The sequence below is a fragment of the Annulohypoxylon maeteangense genome (genome assembly GCF_022496945.1).
Source record: "Annulohypoxylon maeteangense strain CBS 123835 unplaced genomic scaffold GGS22scaffold_16, whole genome shotgun sequence".
NCBI classification, from domain to species: domain Eukaryota; kingdom Fungi; phylum Ascomycota; class Sordariomycetes; order Xylariales; family Hypoxylaceae; genus Annulohypoxylon; species Annulohypoxylon maeteangense.
The window spans coordinates 488,880-504,779 of NW_025953263.1; the positions used below are offsets into that span (position 1 = coordinate 488,880).

At 47.7% G+C, this 15,900-nt stretch overlaps 6 protein-coding genes and 1 non-coding gene across 7 annotated transcripts; 4 read left to right on the forward strand and 3 right to left on the reverse strand.

The window, feature by feature from the left end:
* Positions 1–284: 284 nt before the first annotated feature.
* On the reverse strand, positions 285–1,614 carry GGS22DRAFT_195974 (uncharacterized protein; the record flags this gene model as incomplete). The annotated part of the gene is made up of 4 exons (XM_047965750.1): positions 960–1,614; positions 736–854; positions 446–681; positions 285–345 (listed from the first exon to the last, which is right to left on the reverse strand). Exons 1-4 carry the CDS (start codon positions 1,594–1,596, stop codon positions 285–287), a joined length of 1,053 nt encoding a protein of 350 aa, XP_047816069.1. The 5' UTR covers positions 1,597–1,614.
* A 1,664-nt stretch (positions 1,615–3,278) lies between these two features.
* On the forward strand, positions 3,279–4,316 carry GGS22DRAFT_191406 (uncharacterized protein; the record flags this gene model as incomplete). Its single annotated transcript, XM_047965119.1, has 1 exon — positions 3,279–4,316. The coding sequence occupies one exon, from the start codon at positions 3,279–3,281 to the stop codon at positions 4,314–4,316; it is 1,038 nt and encodes a 345-aa protein (XP_047816070.1).
* An 870-nt stretch (positions 4,317–5,186) lies between these two features.
* Positions 5,187–5,286, reverse strand: GGS22DRAFT_t112. The gene has a single exon. It is a non-coding gene; the product is annotated as a tRNA-Asn (tRNA).
* Positions 5,287–6,230: 944 nt separating this feature from the next.
* Positions 6,231–8,100, forward strand: GGS22DRAFT_170527 (aldehyde reductase). The gene is made up of 2 exons (XM_047962451.1): positions 6,231–6,697; positions 6,751–8,100. Exon 2 carries the CDS (start codon positions 6,812–6,814, stop codon positions 7,847–7,849), a length of 1,038 nt encoding a protein of 345 aa, XP_047816071.1. The 5' UTR covers positions 6,231–6,697; positions 6,751–6,811; the 3' UTR covers positions 7,850–8,100.
* A 244-nt stretch (positions 8,101–8,344) lies between these two features.
* Positions 8,345–9,962, forward strand: GGS22DRAFT_170529 (NAD(P)-binding protein). Its single transcript, XM_047962452.1, has 4 exons — positions 8,345–8,604; positions 8,665–8,678; positions 8,744–8,935; positions 8,999–9,962. Exons 1-4 carry the CDS (start codon positions 8,585–8,587, stop codon positions 9,775–9,777), a joined length of 1,005 nt encoding a protein of 334 aa, XP_047816072.1. The 5' UTR covers positions 8,345–8,584; the 3' UTR covers positions 9,778–9,962.
* Positions 9,908–13,154, reverse strand: GGS22DRAFT_49509 (glycoside hydrolase family 36 protein). Its single transcript, XM_047967244.1, has 5 exons — positions 12,353–13,154; positions 12,075–12,273; positions 11,797–12,010; positions 10,352–11,746; positions 9,908–10,288 (listed from the first exon to the last, which is right to left on the reverse strand). The coding sequence occupies exons 1-5, from the start codon at positions 12,919–12,921 to the stop codon at positions 10,071–10,073; spliced, it is 2,595 nt and encodes an 864-aa protein (XP_047816073.1). The 5' UTR covers positions 12,922–13,154; the 3' UTR covers positions 9,908–10,070.
* Positions 13,155–13,433: 279 nt separating this feature from the next.
* On the forward strand, positions 13,434–15,680 carry GGS22DRAFT_170531 (mitochondrial-processing peptidase subunit beta). The gene is made up of 5 exons (XM_047962453.1): positions 13,434–13,668; positions 13,737–13,862; positions 13,918–13,995; positions 14,058–14,743; positions 14,799–15,680. The coding sequence occupies exons 1-5, from the start codon at positions 13,513–13,515 to the stop codon at positions 15,184–15,186; spliced, it is 1,434 nt and encodes a 477-aa protein (XP_047816074.1). The 5' UTR covers positions 13,434–13,512; the 3' UTR covers positions 15,187–15,680.
* The last annotated feature ends 220 nt before the right edge of the window (positions 15,681–15,900 follow it).

The window sequence follows — 15,900 nt, forward strand, 5'->3', positions numbered from 1 at the left end:
GCTATTGGGTATTTCTTTGCCACTCCATTTCAGGCCCCTCGGATTGCATTAGGCGATTGTCTGCATTGTATAATTTCTTTCTATTTTTTTCTAGATCTCATTGTTTTTTTTTTTTTTTTGCAATCGTCGGGAATCGAACCCTAGACCGACCCCAATTTCAGGGGGGTCTTTGTAGCGGGTAAGATGTGGTGTCTGAGGCACATAACCAACTAGACCATTGCTAGCAATGCTGTTGATCTAATGCCGCCGATGGAAATCAATGACTTTGTTATGTTATTTAACCCTCACTCCGCAAACTGTGGATTGCTGCCTAGCGGACTGACCACCTCGACAGTGGATGATTTACTTCAACAGTGTCAATTCCTCGTGACTCATGATTCTAACTATCTACAGGGGCATATATATGTGTTATTTACAAAGAAAAAAAACAGCTACCACTGTACACGAGATAACTGTTGCGGAAAGGTTAGATGATAATAGAGAAATGACTCCGTTATCTTGGTCGTCGGTACCATTGTTCATAGTATCGACAGATGCTCTTGCAGGCCCCATGGCCTTGACACACGACAAAGAGGCATCGATGGTGTCTGTCGCAGTTCCATTTCCTATTGGGAAAAATATCGTGAGAATGGGCGTGATAGCCCAGAATGCTTTTTCCGCGTCTGCGACCAGGTCACTCCCCTATTTACCTATCGATTAGACCAGACAACTCTTACAATTGGGAGTTATACATACCACCTGAGTGAACTCGGCAACAAGACTGAGGCTGTCTTTCTTGGGAGTGATTGGCCAGCAAGTCGTCGACGAGTTCTCCCGTTGTGAAATAGGTTCCGGTCCATCATTTCCTGTCAAAGCTACATCGCACCATAAAGTCAGCCATTTACTCAATCCAACCAAAGCAAAAACTCCCCCCCCCCCCTCCAAGCATAAAACGCCCCAGAATCAGGACACCAACTCACCAACAGCAGTAAAATTCGTCCAAGACCCCCTAGAAACCGCCATACACGCATCTAACGTGCTGTTTAACAAGTCCCGCCGCAACCTCTCGCACGCATCCGCATTCGACGCCGGCACATCGCCGCTCCCACCATAATACCCCTCGATCCTCTCCTTCGCCCTCCCCACCAACGCATCCACACACGAAACACCCATAGCATCCGCACAAGTCCCCTGCGCCGTCTCTTTCACCACCTCTTCACCAAACGCCATATCCCACGCCTCCGCTCCACGCAGAAACACCGCGCACGCACCCGTCGCCGACGACGACGCGTTCACCGACAGTGTCGGCGGCGCGCCTAGGAAGAATGAGCTGTGAAAGGTGCGCGGGACGGTGGATGTGGAGCTGGAGGTGATGTTGACGCCTTTGACCCAGGACAGGCTGGAAAGCGGGGACGACGAGTTGGAGGATATCCGCGTGAGCCCGACGTACGGGAACGACCCCGTGTCTGCGATCGTGCAGTTGTCGTTTGCGGTGTCCTTGCTGCTGGGCGGACACTCCAGCTCGACGCACCCGACGATCGTCTGCTTGAGGTCTTGCGCTAGGGTTTGTGTGCTGGCGGCGAGGACCAGCACCGCGAGGGCGGAGGTTTTGGGCATAGTGGTTGTGGGAGCTCGAAGGGTGGGAGTGAGGACGTGCGGAGGTGGGTTACTGAGGATAGGGGTGAGGGTGAGGGCGTTGGTAGATAGGATGGGTAGCGAAAAGGGGGAAGAGGAACAGGTAGAGGGGAGAGGTTGATGAGATCTGGTATTTTGGACATTTTTTCTGCTTTGACCATCAAGATCATTGTGTCCTTGGCTGCCTGGTTGGTAGGTGGGCTGTGTGATCGATTCATTTCTTTGGAAATTCAAATATCTGTTGGGAATCCGAAGTTTCCGTCTCACTGCATAGGAATCGGCAGATGACATAGGTTAGTATAACCCCACGATTACTCCCTCCGCATATATGTTTGACAAGAGGCTAAATTAATACGAAGTCTTGGTTTATAGGAAACTGACGTTTGGTAAGTCAGGGCCCAGGGGTAGAGCTGGAACTTGGCACAGACCCTTGCGAGTAAGGCGATCATGAAGATCATGCAGATGCCTGTCACGCGAAAGTTCAACAGGGCTATTTGCAGATTTGGTACCTGGTATTATACCCGATCACCTTCCAAAATTAGATTTAAATGGTAGCCTATAACCAGGTCGGCACTCATTATCGTGCGTGCGAAGAGATGCCAAGAGCCCACTCTACGGAACATACCGACTGGAACAGGGTGACAGGGGTAACTAGGAGCTGAAGCCAAACGGCATACCCTTTAAAGTTGACAGGCCAGGGACATGGCTTTAAGGCTGAAACAAAGAATAAACGTCGATTTCTTCTCGAAGGAGAGCCTTGCCAAGGATCCGCCAAGTTGGACATGAAGTTAAAACATCACTTGCATAAATGAGGGTTAAACCAAAAACGATGTTTTATACCGAATTGCATAGACACACTTGCTCCCTCAAGAATCCTTCGTTCACTCGGCATTCATGAGATCTTCATAACCTAGACAGCTTCGGATTTTCATAAATCCTATATGCATTAACAAGCTATAACTCACTCTGATATGATATATTATAGTGTATCATAATATAATACTCTACGCGAGCTCACGTGTCCAACTGCCCATCTAGAACACGGCCTTATGGGTCCTGGGGTAGCCACAAGGGGTTAGCCAGACGTCACACTAACGGTCCACCTTGTAGAGCCTCCAGAGAGCCTCAGGACGCATGAACCCTATTCCAAGATACCCTAACCTGGTTATTAAGGCCAATGCTCATGAAGCCTCACGATCGACACTCGGACTACCTAGAGTCGACTTGGCATGACAAATTTATCTCAATGAAGTCTAAGTAATAGGACGACGATCATCTATACTGGCAAACATGATACGATACGGTGCTATGATCACTTGGTGGCAGAAGGGTTACCTAGGTCCTAGGTATTCAGCAGTATGGTAGATCGTGCTGCGGCGACTTGGCGACAGCAAAGGGTGTTCATGGCGTTCACGGTGTTCATCAAGGTAGACTGTAGGTAGACTCAGAGATAGATTTCGAAATATAAATATCATCACGATGTCCGTCCAAAGTTGAGAATATTCAGTCTTCAGCGACATCGAGACTAGAACAATCTACCTCACGCTTCTAGATATTTTCCTATCTACACTCTTTACTGCTTAGGCAATTTACATTCTTTCAAAGAACTCGTTCTTTCGTTCAGAAATAGTTGAACATCACCATTCGTTAACACGATAGCAAATATGTCAGGAGTCATCGAAGCAATTGGCCTGATCTCCGGTGCCCTCGGAATCATCCAGTTCGGAATCGACAACTTCCCCCAGGCCAAATCAGTCGACTCAGTAGTTCGTATCACGACTGGTCTAGATACCCCTGGTGGCCTCAACAATGCTGGTGGTAGTCTTCCAGACGTCCGCCTCTTCAACGAAGCCGGGAAATTCCTCGGTCTCAAGAAGGACCCTGGTGGGATCCAGGACGGCGGCTTCGCCGACGTGACTATTAGCCACGAAGGTGATAGCACCCAGCAACCCACCTATACCCTCTTCACAGCCAACTCGAACGCCATCTGCATCGCCTACGCTACCATCACCCTGCCCAGCCAAGACAAGTACTCCTGGGTAGGAGACTGGGGTCGCCAGTGCGGCGCCTCCTGGTACTACTCGCACGTATACATCGGCAGCACAGGCATAACACCCGACTGCATGTGGATCGACAGCAACAACGACCAGCCCCAAAGCGGGTTCCAACTGCACTGGCCCGAGTTCTACGTGAAGAAGGGGGACAGCCTACCCGCCGACCCGAAGGAGCAAACCGACAAGATAAACTTCTTCTGCAGCCAGCAGCCCGCGTTCAAATACTACAACTTCGCCACGGACCCCGACCCAACCGCGATCAGCACCTGGCCCATCACCAACCCGCGCTCAGAGCCCGAGATCTCCTACGGGGCCCCGAAGTACGCCGAATCAGCGAAATTCCGGCGAGGAACGCAATACCCGCGCCAAAGCAGCAACACGACGAACCCGCAGCCGAACCGGCTCGTCATCAGCAACAGCAAGCACCACACGGCCGACGGCCTGTGCAAAAGCGCTACCTCGTACGGCCCTGACTTTGTGAACACCGCTGCGGGCAGTTTCTGCCGTATGTCGGACAAAAAGCAGTTCCCGGTGTGCAGCAAGACGGTGACGGATAACTGCTTCAACACTGGCTCGAAGCAGTTGATTGTGAATGGCTTGGCTACGCGCGCGGATGCTTATACGGATATTTTGGATTGGACTGAGTAGATGCCTCTCTGCTAAGTTTAGTCTAAATAGCAAATTTTCCTGTGTTGAGGTGTATGAACTTTGGGTTTTAGGTGAGCATTTGTAAGGTACAGGCATTGGGTTGGTACCTTGGTTGGTTAGGCGGTACATTGGCACATTCGTTTGGTTGTCAGGGGCTTGCAAATAGGGAGTTGTCGGATTCTGTCGCTATCATCATGATTGTTTTGGTTCGGGGTAGATTTCATAGTCACTAGTCTCTCGATCGTTTGCTTGTTACAATAGATTTTTCTCACTTAAAAATGGTTTAACTACGTTATTGTCGCTTTTGTTGTAGTGAATGAATAATTGTATTGTCTTTGGTAAGCAAAGCTTTAATATATCAAATAGGGGTTGGTGTAGCGAATGCGATACCGAGACCGAGTTTTGTCGTCAAGAAAGGGGTATGTTCTATCAAAACATACCTAGTACCTTCGTACCTACCTAGGTACCTAAGTATACATATATCTGAGTAGGTACCTACTAGGTAATTAGGCCAAACATTTATTAATCCGAAGACACTTCAGTCAACTTCTTTCATTATCGTTGAAATTAGACTTCGCGATCAAACAATCTCTAATTGTTAGTGTCAGGGATTAATGATAGTTGCCTTCGCATTCTTGTTCATATGAGGTTTCATGATGTTTAAATTTAGAATATTAAATATTAATACTTGGCGCAAAAATTGAGTCTATCTATCCTCTTAGCTTCCTTCCTGAACCTGGACCACTTACTAATACTCTTAGTATTTTTTATAGGGCCCACCACACAAACCGTTTTGTAGTTGAAATTGAGTATGGAAAGATCTTAAGTAAAAAGAAATATTAAAAATATAGAAAATGGGAAAAAGTAAATCTGCCCATCCTGGGGTCGAACCAGGGATCTTCTGATTTTTCTGATACTATTTCTTTAAGATAATAACAGTCAGACGCCTTGACCACTGGGCCAATGGGCAGTTGCAATCGTTGTTAGTTTGTTGAATGTTTAGGGTTATTAGTGAAATGCAATGGCCCACCGCGGTCTGAGCTGTGCTTTCCTGATTACGCATGTACTAAGCAGGTACGCCTAAACTTCTGGCTCAGTTGTAGGTTTGTTTGAAAGCTGCTGGAATTTATGACACTGGAATCTGAAATAAGTCGCACTGTATCAGGCACCAAATTTGAGGGTGAAGTATTAAGGCCGATAATGGTGATTTTCGGTCAAGAAATAGAATATTGACTTATCTAATAGTACGCTACATGTTGTCAAAGATATTATTTGTCGATAACCATAGCCTCGGAAATTTGTGTGCTGGGGAGCTATCGAAAGAATGTAGGGAGTTGAGAAGGAGTGAGCTCACTCGGCGCCTCTGGTGAAATACACTCAAATTGTAAAAAGTTTGAAATGAGATGCGGGCACTGCGGTAACCAAGAAACACATATTAGCCGGTATTTCTAAGCTTAGGGGGATAATTTCTTATGATTTAAGCATGCAACCTTCGTGAATAGGGGACTATTAGACTGTGTATGATTATGAAGTTAAATAAACTCGGGTTTGTTTCTGTTTCCAGGATATGGTTTGGAGGCTTATAAAAGCTACTTGGGCGGACTTGCTAGATGTTAACCAACGTAGGTTGCGCATAGGAAATATATGAGATAATTACGTACCATGGCGAGCCTCTCCGTAACATGTTCGTATTGTAAATACAATCCTTGATGATGTGGTTCCAATCATCGCCTAACTATCCGTAGTTTGGTCTCACATATTCTTCTAGTTCTATCATACTAACTCGGATTTCGGACTGTCTCAATTCTCTTAAAACCATGCAGGCATCAACCTCACTTGCTATTCTTCGTTACTGTGTAACTATCGGATATTCGGATTATGTTCGAGTTATTCCCTTCTATGTATTGGAAGTGCGCCTCGGTGATTGGAATCGCGCTAATTAATCCCATGATCTTGTCTAACCATGAAGATCAAGTAATGCTTGATTTGTAATATGACAAAACTACCAAATCATGACTGGTTAACCGGGCAGTCATTGTAGATTTATGTTTCAGATCAATATTATTCTGAGTCATTTGTCACACGGTATTGTAGCAATCGGCCGGTAGCAATGATACGATTGATGAAGTGGTTGGATTATGTAAAGATGTCAAAGGAGACGCTATCCAGGGGTAGGTCCCGGGGCGGTAGACTATAAAAGCAAGGGTGCCGGGGATGGATCGGCCATTCCTTAATGGTAGTAGTGTTACTACTCAGTTACACCGCAGGCGAGCAAGTAACTTGGCATGGGACAACGACCTCGGAAATAATTGGAATTGTTAATCCGCAACATTGCTACGTTAGCGTACCTTGGACGGAATATAAAACAAGATATCGGGCTGCTTCTAGAAGTTGAGGTTGTCAGTATATTTCTACACTTCATAAGCTCACTTACCACTGTAACTTGTTAAGACGATCACATAAATCGATATCATATTTTGCTCATCATTTTTACTATGTCGGACCTTAGTATCCAGCCTGGATCCCTCGTACTCGTGACAGGCGTGAACGGATTCATCGGCAGTCACATCGCGGACCAGATTTTACATCATGGCTATCGTGTTCGGGGCACTGTCCGTAGCATAGCCAAGGATCAGTGGATGAATGAACATTTCGAGAAGAAGTACGGTCCTGGAAAATTCGAGTTGGCCGAAGTACCTGATATGTTGGCGAGCGGTGCCTTCGATAAGGCTATGAAAGGGGCATCTGGCCTGGCGCACGTCGCGACGCCCGTGATGACAAGCCCCGATCCTAACCTCATAATACCCCCCACCGTAGACATCATGATACGTGTCCTAGAGGCAGCTGCGAAGGAGCCCGAGATGAAAAGGGTCGTCCTAACCTCCTCTTCCGGGGCGTGTGCATCCCTTGACGGTACCCAGGTATTCGCAATCAACTCGAATATGTGGAATGAAGCTTCAATCGAAGCAGCGTATGCACCGCCACCTTACGAAGGTATGGCGCGCATCGAAAAAGTCTACCATGCAAGCAAGACCAGACAAGAACAGGAGGCATGGAAGTGGGTGCGAGAGCATAAGCCGTCATTTGTCTTCAACGCAGTTCTGCCCAACGCCAATATAGGGGCCCCGCTTGATCCTGTTCACCAGGGTTATCGGAGCACGACCGGTTGGATCAAGATCGCGTTTGAGAAAGGGGATCAACTCAGACCAAAAGACTTCTTCGGATTATCTCCTCAGTACTTTGTCGACGTACGCGACAACGCCGCATTGCACGTAGCCGCGCTCATATACCCCGACGTGGAAGGTGAGCGTTTATTCGCCTTTTCTGAGCCCTTCAACGGGAACAAGATCATAAGGACCTTGAAGAAGATCTACCCGGACCGTGAGTTCGGTGAGGAGGAGCCTAACGCGGCAACGGAGAGGAGTACGGTTGCCAATGAAAGAGCCGAGGAGCTTCTAAGGAGAATGACCGGACATGGATGGACGAGCTTCGAAGATAGTATTAGGGTCGCAGCTAAGGAAATAACTGGCTAGAGGCCAAGAGTTATCGTAGTATCGTTATGTTCTCCCAGATCTGGGGGCTCACGTCCCATAGACAACATATTAGATGGTTGGTTTGTCAATCGGGGTTTTTCGAAAGAGTAGATTGCAAAGCACCGGAGAAGATAGTCCCTAGTCAGACAATCAGGATTGAATCATCATGGCAAATATCATCTGCAATTGGTTCCGATTACGAGATGCTCATGCGATGTTTGCTGACGCTCTAGACGTACGAGGAATACAAGAGCGAAGTTTGTAAGTTGTGAAGGGAGAGACGGCATAATTGTCACGGGTTAAAATATTCCCTGTTTACATAATACAGTCAGCACTGGGACCTGGCACCTGGCAAAAGTAAAAATAACTGGAGAATATGCAAGCCGCCGTCCCATCTCCACGGCGCCTGCGATGACATCTCCCCGTGTGGAACATCAAGAGTGGGGGAAATGGGGGAAATGGGAAAGGACATTGATGAATTGATGGTCTGGATGGCGTAACCAAACCATATTCCTCGGCACAACTACGTAATAATAGTGGGAGTATAGTACCTTCCGGTTTGACCATCTTTGCTTGTAAAACTTAACTATAACTACTTCAATTGCCCACTCGATGAAGCGAAAGGTCTGCCAGGAGTCTTCAGCTTTCAACTTCAAAGAAGCCATCGTACACATCCCTCATTAGGCACTACTCCGATCACTCTTTTGATTGACTGTCGATTCGAAGCTTAAGAGAATGGCTCCCAAGATTTTCCTGTAAGTGTTAATGAAACAAAATATAAATATCATATAATAAAGACTAACTCATCGAAACAGGACCGGTGCCACTGGTATGCAGACATTAGTAAGTCCCCCACCTTATCGGGTTAGGTACTAAATGTTACACGAAATGCAGGTTTCATCGGCGGCGATGCCCTCTACTCCCTAGTGAAAGCTCACCCAGACTACGAGTTCACTCTACTCGTACGAAACGAGGAGCGGGGCAAACCAGTCGCCGCTGCCTACCCCAAGGCACGGCTTGTCTACGGCAGCTTAGATGATACCAATATCATCGAGAAGGAGGCCGCTGCGGCAGACATCGTCATTCGTACGATATCCCCAATGCTAGGAATGATACTTCTCCTTGAAATAAGCAATTAACAGCATTTAGACACGGCTGATTCAGCCGACAACGAACCGTCTGCAACCGCGATCGCCAAGGGTCTTGCGGCAGGGCATACGGCAGAGAAACCGGGGTACTGGATCCATCTATGTGGAACCGGTATTCTGACTTGGTACGACACCGAAAACAAGCGCTACGGACAGGCGCCTCTTCCGGAGCAGAAATACCACGATATCGATGACATCGATCGCATCGTGTCGCTACCAGACACCGCGATACACCGCAACATCGATAAGATCGTACTTGGCGCCAACTCCCCCTCCGTCAAAGCCCTGATTGTCGGACCTCCCACCATCTACGGACAAGGCCGAGGACCATTGAACACGCGCAGCATCCAGGTTCCCTCGCTGATCGAGCGCACAATCCAGGACGGGTACGCGCCAATCCAAGCACCCGGGCTAACGGAGTGGGACAACGTGCACATTCACGATCTCGGCGACTTCTTCGTGCTAGCGGTGGACGCGGCGCTAGACCCCTCCAAGAACAGCAACCCGGAGATCTTCGGACCCAAGGCGTACTTCTTCCTCGAGAACGGCGTGCACCGGTGGGCCGATGTGTCGAGGGCAATTGCGCTCGAGACCGCGAGGCAGAAGCTCATTCCTGAACCTATTGCTAAGGAGGTCGATTTGCCGAACTTTGGGACGAACTCGAAGAGTGTGGCTGCTAGGGCGAGGAAGTATCTCGGTTGGACACCCAAGGGTCCGAGTTTGCCCGATACACTCCCTGCGACGGTGACTTTTGAGGCGAAGAAGCTTGGTAAGGCTTAAATTTTGAGCCGAGGAAAGGTTGCGTTATTGGTAACTATCTGTGTCTTACGTGTTAGCAGCATGTGTAAAGCGACCTAGAAAAATTGTGGATGGGGCATGATAGTGCTAGGCTGTAGGCACATCAGGGCACGTTCCGTAGCCAACTAGCTTATTTTGCTGAATTTAATATTCCAATTTATCGTGAAGTGTATTCCAAATTTGTAGTCATCATTCTCGTCATAGTCGTTATGCCATCCAAACCAAGTCCCATCCCAATAATACGTGTCTCATATCCATTTCTCATTCATACCCAACTAGGGGTACTCGATGTCCAAGTAAACCTTGACTTCAACTTCGTTAGCCCAACCGGCTTCGAGACCCATTTCCTTCCAAGCTTTTTCGATGTCGATGTTCAATACGCGATCACTATCCGCATTGATAGTAACTGTGTGGGGAGGAATGGGCTCTCCCTGAATGGTCGCCATGAAGTCCCTCTCGATTGACATGTCAGGCAGACTCGAGATATATAATCCTGCGAGGTTTATTAGGTTAGAATCAGACTCGTTTCTATATTTATTCGAACGAAAGAACTTACCGAGAACTCCCAAAGCTTTAAGTCGCGTATCCAAGAACGCTTTGTCAGTATGATGCAGTTCGAATTGATACGATGTGATGGCGGCGGCCCCCGTCATTTTCCCGACCAGCCCCAAATTAGCGATGTAGATCTTGCCGTTCGTCTCGCTGTTGAACTGCGTTACTGGAAATGCTGTAAGGATATCATACTCCCGAACATCTAACGATATCCCAAAATCGGCAGTAGGTCTATTAGGTTTAAGGGTAGGCGTGACGAACCCGCTGCGGTGAGTTCGTACAACATACTCCAGCGAAGGGTCAATGCCGGGGAAGTTCGTGAGCGCGATGATTTCTCTTAAGGGTCGGAAGGAGATATTGAAGACGCCAAGCATCGGGGTTCCTGTTCCGGCTCGCCCGTGGAAGCTCCCAATTTTTAGGACGACAGGTTCGTGATAGCTTGTGTAGGGATCGATGCTTTTCCCTAGCACACTAGGTCTAAATATGACGGTCTTCCCTCGAGGCGTCTTCCCTGTCATCTGATTGATGAGATCGATATCGTGCTTTCCCGGGATATCGGTGATGTAGATTGGCCCTCCGCTTAGACACCGCGCAGCAGCATGAAACCCCCCAGTCTTGTGATCGGTTTGAAACATATCCCAATCCGGCAAGACATTTAGATGTTGAGTGAGTAGAGTAATGTGGGCATTGGCGAAAATGTGCCATGGGTGCGAGAAACCGATATCAGGGAAAAAATCATCAGAGTTTCGCACAATTAGCGGTGACCTATTCCGTGGCAGCTGCTGGCGAAATAGGAGTTGAGGTGCTTGGGACATACACGAAATAGCTCTCAGACCGAAATGTCTCAGAATCGATATCATCCAGCTGTCAAGATATGTTTCAGTGAGTTCCCGGCGTGGCTTAGAATTTACCCAAGTGTCTATCATGGATTGGACGTCTGTCTTGACGCCGTCAACTCCACAATTCGACAAGAATCGATAGAAGTCATCGTAGAATTTCGCGACATCTTCCTTCGCGATAACTGTCATGGTTCCTTCTCTTTTAAAGTCTTTTCGGTCAACCTGTACCGTTTTGTAAGATTTTGCAAGGCCGCCATCGGGAGAAATTCCTCCCCAGTAACCCAGTAGAGCATGCCAGACAATTATGTTCTCAATGGTCGGGTGTGATGAACGAATGCGAGAGACTGTGTCTTTTAGTCCATTAGGAAATGCCTTGGGTTTCGCCTCGAATCCTTTCCAGCCATGTTCATAATGATCATCTTCTTGACCACGGTAATCAATGTCTTGCCAATTATCGTCTATGATAAGACTACTGATATTGATTTGGTCCTTTGCTAACGCTTGGACGGCATTGATTATCTTCTCTTCAGTCAAGTCTTGGCCGAGCGCATTCCAAGTACCTGAAGTGTGTTAGATTAGATTTAAATTGACTGTTTAACAAAATGCTTACAATATCCCAATCCATCGTACCAGTTCTCATACCATTGGGGCTCAATATCGAGATTCAAACCCTCCAATTCTTTGGTCAATTCGTTCTGGGAGTTACCAGCAGCGAAGATAACCGTCCGAGCGTGATACATGACAGCTGCCATGGTGCTCTCAAAATCATCGCCGACTGCAGCTAAAACCAGACCCGATGATTCGGATTCTTCGTCGTTGCGTATCTGTCCACGGCGTATGAGATTTAGTAATCACATCGATACATTGTAAATTCACATCCCCACTCACATGCATTTTCACAGAACCCGCGTCTGAGCTACGCAGGAGGGTGATCACATTATCTGGACCACTGACTCCTAATAAGACTAAGTGCCTTCCCGAGTTGCTCAAAAACGAACACATAACGGCATCCTTTTCTATGCTGAACGGATCACTGCCATGTCTAGGGGTCAACCATGAAGCACTCTGGCGAACTAGAGCAAAGTATCTGGAGTTGGTCAGCTTCAAGACCGTCCATAATGAATATCAACACCAGCAGTCTAGTCTATATTGGCATTATAGCTTACCGTAAAGCACCGCCCCACGGAATTCCAATATTCACATCAGCATAAGCAGAGGAGTCATTAGACGAGCTAACACTTGCTTGAAGAGTCCAAAGTTGGGTATTGAGAGTTTGGCTCGCTGCAGTATTGACCCGCAACTCCGGGTTCAATCCATTGATTATGTTCGAGAGATCGGTACTCTTCGCGGAAATCGCATTTGCTGGATTGATTAATACAACCCCATCAGATATCGCGTCTAGCCTTTCAGAAGGCCAAATCCAAGGTCGATTGTGACCATTACGGAATTTTAGAGTGAACTTCATCAAAGACGTGATGGAGAATGGTGCACTAAAACATAATTGAGTACTTGGAAGTTTGATAGGCTGAAGCGATACAGGGGAATGGCCTGTAGGGGTAGGCGACAATGACGTCTCTGTCCAATCCCCATCAGTTGAGGAATGCCAAACGGCAACTTCCCAAGGGTCGTCTGCAAGGTCATTGTCTACTTCTAAAAGGACTGTGAATTGGAAATCTTCGTCTTTGAGCTGAGTAACCTGCCCAAGAGGCGGATAGCTTGATAAATTGACCGCCATCACGATGTTTATAGAGAGGAAGTTTAGACATAAATCAGCTTTTACCTCCGGACGGAAATGTGGGGAAGCTCTCCCATTTTATTAGAAGATATGGGGATGATATCGTTTATGGAATGAAGAGTCTCTCGAGAAGCAATAGCTTCACGAAATAACAATATACTATAAGTGTGTATAAAATATGAAAAGTAGGCGATGTGAATTGACGTGAATTGATGTAGATGTGAAGTTCGATATGTACCCAAGTACTCATACCTACCTAACTTAAGAAACCTTGAAGCAGAAAGCCGAGCTAGTCTCATACCCAAAAGTGGATTTGAGCCAATCAACGATTGATTATTTCATCATCGAAGAATGCACAGCCATAAATCAATGACGCTAGCCGGAATTTAGCGGAGAGGTCGTCGAAAAAAGTGTGGCTTACGTCTGGGGTTTCGGGGGTTCCCACCGGCCGACCGCACTTGCGCACCTGGACGCCTCAGACCAATCCAAAATTTGAGCTTTCCAAGCCGAAACCGAACCACTTCAAGATTTCCACCATCAAACCGCTCACTCCCACTCTCCGTTAATTCACCCTCCCAACGCAACACCCTAATGGCGTCTAGGAGACTTACTCTTAGCCTTGCGCAGGGCATGCGCAGTCGTGCTGCAAATTCTTTTGCCCGCCCGTTAAAGAGAGGTTTTGCTACACCCGTATCGTCTCCCATAGGTGCGAAGACCCAGACCACAACGTTAAAGAACGGTCTAACGGTACGCTTCTAACTCCCAATTGACTTGACCAATACTTCATAAGGCTAGCTCTAACAATATAAAAATAGGTTGCGACCGAATATTCGCCATGGGCGCAGACCTCGACGGTGGGAGTTTGGATCGATGCTGGTTCAAGAGCCGAGACGGATGAGACAAGTGGCACCGCACATTTCCTAGAGCACTTAGCCTTCAAGGTATTTAGAAATCGAGCTGAAGAAAAAAATATCAAATTTCTGACGATTTCACTAGGGTACTAAGAAGCGGACGCAAAACCAACTAGAACTCGAGATTGAGAATATGGGTGGTCATCTTAATGCTTATACCTCGGTGCGTGAAATACGATTAAATATATCAACCTCGTTACAATTCATGGCTAACTTATAACACAGCGTGAGAGCACCGTATATTTCTCCAGAGCATTCAACTCCGATGTTCCTCAGTGCGTCGACATCCTCGCCGATATTCTTCAGAACTCGAGACTTGAGCCTTCTGCGATCGAACGAGAGCGCGACGTCATTCTTCGGGAATCAGAGGAAGTTGAGAAGTTGATGGACGAGGTTGTCTTTGACCACCTCCACGCCACCGCATACGCCCACCAACCTCTAGGCCGCACTATCCTTGGTCCCCGACAGAATATCCGTGACATCACACGAACTGAACTTGACAACTACATCAAGACCAACTACACGGCCGACCGCATGGTTCTAGTCGGTGCCGGTGGAATTCCCCACGACAAGCTCGTTGATCTCGCCGAGAAAAACTTTGCCGACCTCCCCACTACGTCACCCCACAACGAAGCCTACCTCCTGTCCAAGCGAAAGCCCAGCTTTGTCGGATCCGAAGTCCGAATCCGAGATGACACCATCCCATCTGCCCACATCGCCCTCGCCGTCGAGGGTGTAAGCTGGGGTGATGAGGACTACTTCACTGCTTTGGTCACGCAGGCTATCGTCGGCAATTATGACAAGGCTCTAGGTAGCGCACCCCACCAAGGAAGCAAGCTGGGCTCGTTCGTCCACAACAACGATTTGGCTAGCAGCTTCATGAGCTTCTCCACAAGCTACAGCGACACTGGGTAAGCCTACATATCTGTATATTTTGTTTTCGGCGAGTACTAATGAATCATGCAGTCTATGGGGTATCTACTTAGTGAGCGACCAACTCACCCGTCTCGATGACCTAGTTCACTTCACCCTCCGAGAATGGTCCCGCCTCTCCAGCAACGTCACCGAACCCGAGGTTGAGCGAGCGAAGGCGCAGCTCAAGGCCGCCATCCTTCTTTCCCTTGACAGCACATCCGCCGTAGCCGAGGATATCGGCCGACAACTAGTCACAACAGGCCGCCGAATGAACCCCGGCGAGATCGAGCGTCTCATCGACCACATTACGGAGAAGGACGTAATGGATTTCGCCAGACGCAAGCTCTGGGACCAAGACGTGGCCATCAGCGCCGTCGGCAGCGTCGAGGGTCTCCTCGACTACCAACGCATCCGCAACGACATGAGCCGAAACTTCTAGACGCCGGGATACAACAACGACGACGACGATGAAAAACTTGCACTACATTTACGTGATTGGGAAAGGTATGCCGCCGCGGTTTTTGGCGGCTGCGGCTTGTTTTAAAGTGAGAGTGGGGGAGGGGAGAAGGGGAGGGAACAAGGCACAAAGAAGAAAAACCCGGTCATAGAGTGTACCGATAACTGATAATCACACGCTTAGCTGTACCATACCATAAAGATTTTCTCCTGTTACGTTTGCACCTTTGGGTGTGGTGTCTTTGGCTTGGTGAATACGTGTGGTGTGTTGAATTGTGATGATAAGGATGGTCTTTTTATCGTGGTAAGTATGACCCTATTCATCTTGTCTCTCCCCTCCCCTCTACGTTCTAAGCTACCTACTATAATAGCATTTACCAAACTTTGAACTCATACTCCCAACCATAAACACGTAGGGAGTTCTCATCCTTTTACACTCATAACATACGATGAGCTGATAAGTCGAGAATAGGGACCTCAGGAGTCATCGAGATCAAGTCACTTGCATATAATTAAAAGACTTATATGGGGTATGAATTGTTTTGATGTAACTATCTCATCAAAGCAGGGCAGATGCAGTAAGAGCTCTAAATGTAAGCGAATATATTCAACCCATCATCCCTGTCTTCATATCATTCATCCGTCTGGTATCGTTTCCCTTGATACTAAATTGACCATTCATTTAGTAACCATGATC

Bases quoted from the DNA above. Each gene is read 5' to 3' on its own strand.
- GGS22DRAFT_170527 (XM_047962451.1), top strand. From the start codon at position 6,812: ATGTCGGACCTTAGTATCCAGCCTGGATCCCTCGTACTCGTGACAGGC.
- GGS22DRAFT_170529 (XM_047962452.1), top strand. From the start codon at position 8,585: ATGGCTCCCAAGATTTTCCT. The intron at 8,936-8,998 runs GTACGATATCCC...AACAGCATTTAG, and splicing joins TGCGGCAGACATCGTCATTC to ACACGGCTGATTCAGCCGAC.
- GGS22DRAFT_49509 (XM_047967244.1), bottom strand. From the start codon at position 12,921: ATGGCGGTCAATTTATCAAGCTATCCGCCTCTTGGGCAGGTTACTCAG. The intron at 12,274-12,352 runs GTAAGCTATAAT...GACCAACTCCAG, and splicing joins CCGTGGGGCGGTGCTTTACG to ATACTTTGCTCTAGTTCGCC. The intron at 10,289-10,351 runs GTAAGTTCTTTC...TAAACCTCGCAG, and splicing joins TAAAGCTTTGGGAGTTCTCG to GATTATATATCTCGAGTCTG.
- GGS22DRAFT_170531 (XM_047962453.1), top strand. From the start codon at position 13,513: ATGGCGTCTAGGAGACTTACTCTTAGCCTTGCGCAGGGCATGCGCAGT. The intron at 13,669-13,736 runs GTACGCTTCTAA...ATATAAAAATAG, and splicing joins CGTTAAAGAACGGTCTAACG to GTTGCGACCGAATATTCGCC. The intron at 14,744-14,798 runs GTAAGCCTACAT...TGAATCATGCAG, and splicing joins ACAAGCTACAGCGACACTGG to TCTATGGGGTATCTACTTAG.